The sequence below is a fragment of the Andrena cerasifolii genome, chromosome 7 (assembly GCF_050908995.1).
Source record: "Andrena cerasifolii isolate SP2316 chromosome 7, iyAndCera1_principal, whole genome shotgun sequence".
NCBI classification, from domain to species: Eukaryota; Metazoa; Arthropoda; class Insecta; order Hymenoptera; family Andrenidae; genus Andrena; species Andrena cerasifolii.
In genome coordinates, this window is record NC_135124.1 from 15,737,740 (window position 1) to 15,746,549 (window position 8,810).

Sequence of the window (8,810 nt, forward strand, 5' to 3'; positions counted from 1 at the left end):
TTATTAAACAAAGTATTGCCCACACACATGCGATTATTTAGTTCATGCTTGCATTCTCTAACAACGTGCATCTAAAATATAAATAATCCATGCTGGTTAACAAAGTAACGAACCAAATCTCATTACAATCATGCACCGATTCCAATCTGTATAACAAAAGCGCAGGTGACACTGAAGAAGGAAGGAAGGAAATAAATGCGACACTGATTAATCTACTTTTCTTTATTGAATCTTCACCTGCAGAAGATGTAGGTCCATTCCTGTGTGGGGGGCCGCGACCGGGAACAACGCGACCCCGTGGTCGTGCGTAAGCGGCTGCACGGGTTTGTAGGAATCGAGATCGAGGTGGTAATCATTCTCGTCGCATTCCTCGACCATGTAGGTCTGCTCGATGGCGGTCGTATGAATGCTCAGCGTGCGATGAAGGGAACCTGTCGTCGCGTCCCTGCCACGGGCGTGTCGATGCTGTAACAGGAAACACGACTCGACCATGAACACCTCGAAACATCTCGGCTGCACGGCGCATGAATTTTCATGCAGCTCCTGGGGAAATTCGAACCAAGGAAACTCTGTTTCTGTTTGCCCCTGAATAAACCATTCACACTCCTCCAAAGTCCTCTAAGTCATCAATTAGACTTTTACCTAAGTGACTCCCCCCCGATAGTAGCGCCTCATTTCTGCGAGCTTTTATGCTTAAAGAGTCGCGGGCTATTTCAAATTCAAATTTCTTTCGAAAGGTTCGCGCTGTATGAGCATTTCCCTACGGCTGAGACATTTTTCCCACGGAGACAGGTCCAGGATCGTTTCAAACGAAAGGGGGCAACCCTCAATTTGTAAAAGTACAGTCTGACGAATCTAATTTCAGTGAATTCCGTTCTACGTTCAGCTCTTCAATCTACAAATACGAGTGCCCTCGTCGACGCTGAATTAGCAATCACGTATCTACGCGTGCCGCGGTAGACTCGGAGGGAACGATGCGAGCTCAATTTGTCGCGACTTGTAAGACAGACGTCTTCTAAAGTACATTCCATTATTTCGCGATGCATTTCTTCGTAATTATTGCCTGATTACTCGAGCACGTTGATGGGCTCGTTAAGTAATCGAAGTCGAAGTGGAGCAGTGAAAGATGAAGTTACTTTGGCGTAGTTTAAATGCGCGCGATGCAAGTTGACGGCGTCTCCTGTCACGCGACGATCAAGGAACTTATTTTACCTTATGGTATTCGGCGACCTCCTCGAGGACAGAAGTTGCATCACGGATGGGGGTGGACTCCTGCTTCTTTAAGGAACTACTTCTCGAGTTACATCCCGGGGACGATTCCGGGTTACTATCGGCGTCGATCTTCGCGGCGTGCCCTGGGGACGGCACGTTCTCGGAATCGGCATCCTTGCTGCGCGGCGACTCGCGCTTCTCCTTGCCCTCCTGCTGAGAATCGGGCAAAGGAACGAAATTTTTAGGTAAATCATTTGCTGCCGGCTGGTCTCCTTCCATTTTTAAGTTTCAATATTTCGAGTCTTCAGATTCGTAGCTTCAAGCTTGATAGAAACGAGTGCCTGAGAAGTCTGCAAGGATTTGCGTTTCAGTGTCGCGGAGTTTTAAGTTTTAATTTTAAAGTCATTGGTATTTTTGGTGACAATTATTACTGAAGATTTTTATAAGGTCCTTAGAAAAAATGCAGCTTGAAATGGAGTTTCTATGTGCTGCACGTCGCTCGAAATTTCATCCGTTTGACCCATTAATGCTTAGCGTTCCATTCCGAGGGTGGTTACCTTTTATGATCACAATAATCGTTCGCACTCCGATCGTCGATAAAGGTAACTGTTTCGTGAACTACGTCACGATTGCGCCAGAATTTTCAAGCACAATAAAAATCGCAGGAAAAGAAGATTAGCCAATGTATTAATTATTAACACCACGGTGAAATGAGCCTGCGCTGCGGTTGCTCTTAATAAATAGCACTCAGATATCAAGAAACTTTGTAATTGCTTAAAAGAGGTAGGGAAAGCAGAGTCGCAATTTTTCATCCCTGTTTTTCCTCTCTTACACTAAAGAACCACGAAACTTTTTATCCGAGAACGCTTCTTGTATCTCCAGTAATTTCCAGAATGGCATCGCGGTAGGGTGAAACTTTCGCGGTACTTGCACTTCGATGTCGAATCGTGGGAAATAAAGAAAAGAGTCTCTCTTAATATTGCCCTTATAAACGAGCAAAGTTTCATTGAAATCGATAACAGACACATTGGGGTGGCTCTTACTGTCTCGCCAACCTAAACGACAAATCTATCCCCAAAACTAATCCATCACTTGAAAGTCGTCGGAAACGCGTTGAAATCTGTCGCGAGCGCTGAGCACCTAAATACTCTCCATTAATAAAATACCAAAAACTGAGAATTCTTCTCGCTACAAGCAACCTAACAATTCTACGATACAAAGCTGCAGTAGCTGCCGAAAGAAACACATAGTTAACTTATAATAATTCTAATATTATTTACAATAACTCTGGTCGATGTCCAATCAATAGGATACAAATTTCAAGATATAATTTCAAGCGATAGCTCGAGGGGTGACAGCCCCTCTTTTCACCACCACTAATCCAAAGCAATAACACGGGCAAAAGTATTTTTGACAAAACTCCACTGCGCATCGTCGACTAAACAGTTTCTTCACGTACTATCTCCTCCCGGCCGCCAGCCTGCGCCAACAATTCCACAGCATCCTGTGTTTCCCTCAGACGTGATCCGATACAACGGAGCCCGCTTTCGAGGCTCAGCTGTAGCTTCGAGCGAATCCCAATTGTCTCTCTGCGAGGATCCTTTCCGAAGCGTTCCGCCCATTTTTCTCCGGCCTTCGGGCAGGGTGGAAGGATCGCTCGGTGGCTCGCGAAAGAGGTCTACGTCCTCGTAACAGGGAACGTGACGTGACCGAGCTTTATCCCGTAGTCTGTGCCGGGAGGTAGAGGAAGAGAAAAAAACGTGGCAGCACGGTTCTGGGCAATGGATCGGATTGCAGAATGCCCACCTGCCCGGAAGATACCGCGCCCCCGCAGTGGTACCAACCACCAGGCACTCTGCTTTAGCACGGGGCGGCCTTTATCGCGCGACGAACTTATCGCTGTTTCGCTCAACTACTTTACGGTTTCGTGCGCTGCGTGGGCGAGATCCAGCGACATCGTTTCCACGCAAAGTATTCTGAAAGGGGGTGCTGGCCCGTTCCCCGCCCCGATGCGCGCCCGTCGAGCTCTTTCTTTCGTGTTCACGCGTTATGCAAATCGCGATACGATATCGCCAAGGCTCCATGGAAATTCGTCTCCGTTAACGCGAATAAATCCCATTACACTCCAGGATTCAACGATTATAGAATGACGAGAACGGTGGACGAACGGGGGAGCCTGTTGCGCGAGTGTTTGCGTAATATTCTTCAATGTGTTCGCCGGAGTTTCGAGTTTCGTGTCACTTATCATTCACCCTTAATGGTTGCGGCGTTCTAAAGCGCTTAGATCATTGAAACGGCGGACAAGAATACCCTGGGTGATGGTGGAAAGTGCATAACGGCGAAACAAATCTCTCTGTCTCGCGTGAATGCTGCTCATTAAAGTATTCAAGGGAGTGGCGAGTCTAGAAGCTCGGCGTCCTCCAAGGCGACGATCATTAGCAACAAGAGCAAGTAGTTTCCGCCGGCCTACAACCATCATTGCTGCTGGAGGCCGATAGAAACCCCTAACCTTATCGCTACAGCTTCTTCTATCGATCCAGTCCTTCCCCATCAAAGAATCACTGTAAACAATCGTTCTCACCAAATAATCTTCTCCTCCCTCTGTTTCACCCTAATTCCAGGCAATCCCAGAAACAGCGTCCTCGAGGGTGTCGCAGCGTTTTAATATCTCGAGCTCCGAGTGCCATTTTCCCCTTTCGTGATCGCTGATGTTGAAACCGTCGAACGGCAGTCCGTGAAATATCGCGGGAAGAAAGGATCAGAGGAGACAGCACGCGCCAAAGGCGTGCTCGTATGCTCAGGTTTCAACGGTTCAACCCCTGCCAGCCCGTATCGCCGTGTTTTTTTTTCTCGTCTTTAAAGTGGTCAAACGAAAGGAAAGGGGTTGGTAATTTGAGTAGCTCTCCCGCCGTATCTCCGGGGCAACCTTTCGCCCCCGTTCGCTGCTCGTATTCCACGGTTCGACGCTTTCGCCCAGAGACGCGGCGAGAATGTACGGATTTTATCGAGGGAACCTCCTTGGCTGCCCGCCAAATCGCACGTGTACCTCGCTACAAGATCATCCGATCTCTCGCAGCCGCTCCATCCCCCTGCCCGCTCCACCGTCATCCGATACGTTTGAATAAGTGACAGGGAAGCGGCTGGTCCGTCTGTGTTGTCACGTGTCAATGTTTAAACCACTGATCGTTATTGACTCTCGGCCTCGGATACTGCGAGACGTATCGTCGGCGAGCAAACCGAGCCCACGCTGCAACCAGAGTCCGTTAATGGCGACTGAATTCGGCCAGGAGCTTTGCGTCGCTTCTACTTTATAATTGAACACTTAAGGCACTTTGGTGAATCTGCTCTCGCTTGAAATGACAGTGCATTTGGCACCTGGTAATGGGGACCAATTGGTTACGCACAGTGGCGCACTTAGAGAGCGGCCAACGGACCCTGGCAACCCCTAACGAAGGGGCTTTGTAAAAATAAGAGAAAGCTAAATTTTATTCTTTGAATAAACTGTTATAATCGCCTAATGAATTTTATCGAATTTGTAGTAAAAATAGTTTTACCTCTTCGACTCGGCTCTTCCCAAGATTTTAAATTCTGCACGCAGCTAATTATCGAATCCTCGTATCGTTTAAAAAACAATACTAACAGCGAGTGACGCGTGTAGCTTGATATTTAGGACATGTGAAAACGGCCCCCGCATTCACCGCGTAATTGTTAAGAATCTGTAAGTCTCGCAAACAAACTCGAAAGGTGTACGTAGAATTGAGACTCTCTGTAGCTGTGCGTCACATTCGCCCTGCCTCTCATCACGCACCACTACACGACAGCGATACAAATTCAAAGTTGCTGAGTTTTCAAAGGCAGGAAGAAGCGGAGAAGCGAGACGCACTCGCGAGCCTTTGTTTCCCAGTAACTGAGTTTGCCAATCTAATTTACCAGGCACAAAGTTCGGTTTTTACAATCTGTGATGCACGAACGCGGCACGGTAAAGGGTAGAGCCGCGTCTTCGCCGTCAGGCACAGACTCGGTCGTCGCGATTCCTCGTAGCTGTCTGTGCAAACGGTTTCAAGGTCTGTCGCGAGGTTCTCGAGGTGGCCAATCGCCGGGGGCGTGTTGTTACGGGGGAGCGGGGTTTAAGGGTCTACCTGCGACTCGGAAGCGATGACTTCTCGCAGCTCCCTGAGGAACGCCCCGAAGAACGGCACCACGGGACACTCCGGCATCGCGAGGGCGCGCGCGAGCGCGCATTCATACTCGGAGGACAGAAGGGCGGTGGAGAGGTTTTTCAGAACTGGCACCGGCTCGTCCACGCTGTGCCAAAAGGGCTTCAGCTTGTTGGATCTGGAAACAGAAACACCCCACCCCCCCGTGCTGGGTTATAAAAGTTCGATGGGACTCGCGTGGTTGCGCTGGCGCGAAATCAACTGGCCTAATGTGGCTACCGAGAACTCTTCCTCCGCTGTGGTATTTTCTTACCACTCTATCTCTTGTTGCTTTATACGAACCGGTAATGTAAAAGTAAGAACGGTGACCGCGATTCATATTTATATGTAGTCTCTAGGGGAGACCGGGGCTGGTAGGCTGGTTTTTCAGTTTTTGATTTTTAATAAATTATGTGGACGAAATGGCATTAAACCGGTTAGTATATTTGATAGGACTTTCGTGTACATCACTTGTACATAAGATCGAATATTAATTACCACAGCAATTACTACAACGAAGTGGATTGAAAATTCGTTAATTCGGAGGACTCTCGAAGTTGGGGAAACTGGCAAGGGAACACGTTCCCTTAATAACGCTGAAACCTGGATATCCATTCGATGGTAGATATCCGCGCAACGAGTTCCAGCGGTAATATCGCGTTTTAAAGAGTACCGCCGCGCGAGACCCTTCGCGAAGATGTTTAAACCGTGAGGTTGTAGGCCACGATGCCGCGATACACGTGAAATCCCAACTATTCGGTTAATCGCATAGTTGCCGAAACTGAAAGTCCCCCAGAAGCGGCGAGGATGGGCGCAGGAGGGTAAATTGTAAGTACAGGGGCCATCGAGGACAACGGTCGCGTCTGGGAGGATGCTCCGCCGCGAACTTTTATCTTCCCGGCTGCCGAGGGCCGACGAGTTTTACGATGTCGGTAATAAAAAACTCCTTTATCCCCATAACATCCGTTTTCAAAGCAAGGCTGCCACTCAAGGGCGAGCCCCGTGGCGGGATTGTCGGGATGGCTCGGGGCTGTTTTAAGGACGAGAAGATGCTGGTGAATCCAGGAGACGGCTAATGATTCGACAACGACTCGACCTTACTGGGGGATGATTATTTCCAAGCGTGTCCAGCGATGGTCTTTCCATTGAAACATATGCGCGCCGATCGATAGTATCTTTTGTGCGTGGTTTCGAACGGATGGCCTTGCTCCGCGTTCAGCAACGCGATAGAAGAATAATTCGATTCAAAAGCAATCCTGTTTGATGCCATTGATTCCAGCCGTACCCCTCTTTGAAACGGTGTAATTTATCCATCCGCGGGAACAGAAATGTTTAAGCTTTTACAGGGGGAACTGTGATCAAAGGTAGGGCGCGTTTATGCAGCTCGTTTGCCGTGGCATTTAAACATTTTTATTTGTACTGGCTTGCTGACTAAAAGGGGACACCTAATTATCTCATCCGATGCTGGGGATTTAAAAAGATGTTTGGTATGGAAACCATGCACCGTTCTGATAAGCCAGATTATTTATAATAATTTAAAGGCCAGCAAGCTTCTAAGGGTTACGATTCTAGCAACGCGTTCCATATCGTTCGCTTTCTGTTTAAAGAAAATAGAGTACATTCGGGGAATTAATATGTGCCTGTATAATTTTCTTGACTTGAAACGCGTTATTAATACGCTCAATTAGAGGGAGCAGTGTAATTAAGTAATTATCAAAGGGCAAATATTAATATTATACCAGCACCGCGAAAGAGAAACGTTACTTCTGAATGCTGCGAGAAACTAATTTCAGATATAATTCTCGACCATAGAATCGTGGAGACTAATGATCACAATTCCGTTTAACGACGTTATACTAAGACCTTGGCGCTATAACATCGCGGAGAAAGTGGAGCGGAGCTCTTTCTGCGAAGAGCCTCTGTTATATACTTAATGTTACTTATGTTCAACGACATGTACCGCAGAATTTTACCTACACCCATGTCTGTTCCGGGGATGAGCTCTCAGTATTCTTGACAGAATAGTTGATTTCGATTCAAGAGTAAAACTGAACTATTTCGAAACGCTTGCATCGTAAAATATCAGACAAACAGTTGCAAAAATACTCACTTAAGACCAGCGATGATCTCCATGGCTGAGTTAAAGTTGCCAGTGTTCCAGCAGGTCTGAGCAACTCGCAGGATGCAGGACAACACAGCTTGCCTTTCTTCTATCGTCGCGCCGCTGGTTATCGTGTGGGTGACCCATGAGCTCACCTGATTAAACACAGAAAGTCCCCTTACGTTTCAAATCATAACTAGTGTAGGCACTCAGCGTTTGGGAATGGCTTATGGTACGATTGGCACATAGGTGGCGCCCCGTTAGTTTGCGTATACGTAGAGTTCGGAAAAGAGTAACCTCGGGTAGTCGGCTTTGGATGAATTGGTAACACGACTGGCCAGGACGCAGAGGACCCGCAAATGGCGAGTCCGAGTCCCGTCGCCGCCCGAGGTTTTCCCTTTTTCGCCTACACTAGCGCATTGTAGAAGCTTCCGATCCCGTTAGTCACGCAAGATTAAGGTATTCCGATTAATCAAAAGTATTCTCCCAGTGTCCCAAAATATTTGCCAAGGGCGAGTTAAGCGAAACCCTCTGAATAGCCTGTCTTGAAAAGTCATTTATCAAAAGCTCTCGCGCCACTGAAATTCTTAAAGCGAAATCATCACCCCCATGTTTTGCAAACTACTTGCGAGCGTTTGTCTACGGATCGATGAAAGAATACCGCGAGATTACCTCATTAAATCGATTGATGAGCGTCTGAACGGAGGAGAAGAGGTTGGGGACAGGCCAGTTGGACTCTTCCTCGGTCTGGGTCGAGCTGTTGGCGGTGCTGGGAGTGCTGCAGCTGCGGCTCGGCGACGGGGGCGGCCTGACGAGTGTTCCCTGGGTTGTCTGGTCCTGCGACACGTGCCGCAGGTACTCCTGCGGCGGTACCTGGTAGAACAGCTGGTACTCGGCCTCCGTCAACCTGAGTGCCACCTCCTCGGGGAAGTGCAGCAGCTTGTGCAGATCCTCCAGCTCCTCAGAGCTCCGAGGCGGCTGCGGCTGCGGCCGCTTCTCCAGCTCTGATTAAACATTTCACCGCCGACTTTAATATCGCCGCCTGCTATCCCATCCCCCCCGTCACCCCGCGAAAAGTTACTCGCGATGGGATCAGCCCGAGGCCCCGCTCCATCGAATTAATGTTTCCTTTGTCGCGAGGCTCGCTGAGACATAAATGCCGATTTTTCTTGATCGTTTCTTGATCGACAGGGGTGAAGTTTGAACTCTTCATAAACACCCTTACGTACCCTCCCTCTTTATCAAGTCACAAGTAACGGCTAAGTATCCGAAGCGCTCCCTTCTTTCAATATTATACCGCA

At 48.3% G+C, this 8,810-nt stretch overlaps 1 protein-coding gene across 2 annotated transcripts in view; it reads right to left on the bottom strand.

Annotated features, from left to right (window-relative positions):
• Nucleotides 1-8,512, bottom strand: part of LOC143371823 (1-phosphatidylinositol 4,5-bisphosphate phosphodiesterase epsilon-1) — a 29,983-nt gene extending 21,471 nt beyond the window's left edge. Inside the window, exons 1-5 of one of the 2 annotated variants that reach the window (XM_076817464.1) lie at nt 8,182-8,512; nt 7,519-7,664; nt 5,352-5,547; nt 1,213-1,425; nt 238-465 (exon numbers count right to left, since the gene is read on the bottom strand). In XM_076817464.1, coding sequence (XP_076673579.1) covers nt 238-465; nt 1,213-1,425; nt 5,352-5,547; nt 7,519-7,541 — 660 coding nt within the window. In that variant the 5' untranslated portion in view covers nt 7,542-7,664; nt 8,182-8,512. The remainder of the gene's footprint in view (nt 1-237; nt 466-1,212; nt 1,426-5,351; nt 5,548-7,518; nt 7,665-8,181) is intronic. The other variant, XM_076817463.1, reaches the window with a different exon arrangement.
• Between the last annotated feature and the right edge of the window lie 298 nt (nt 8,513-8,810).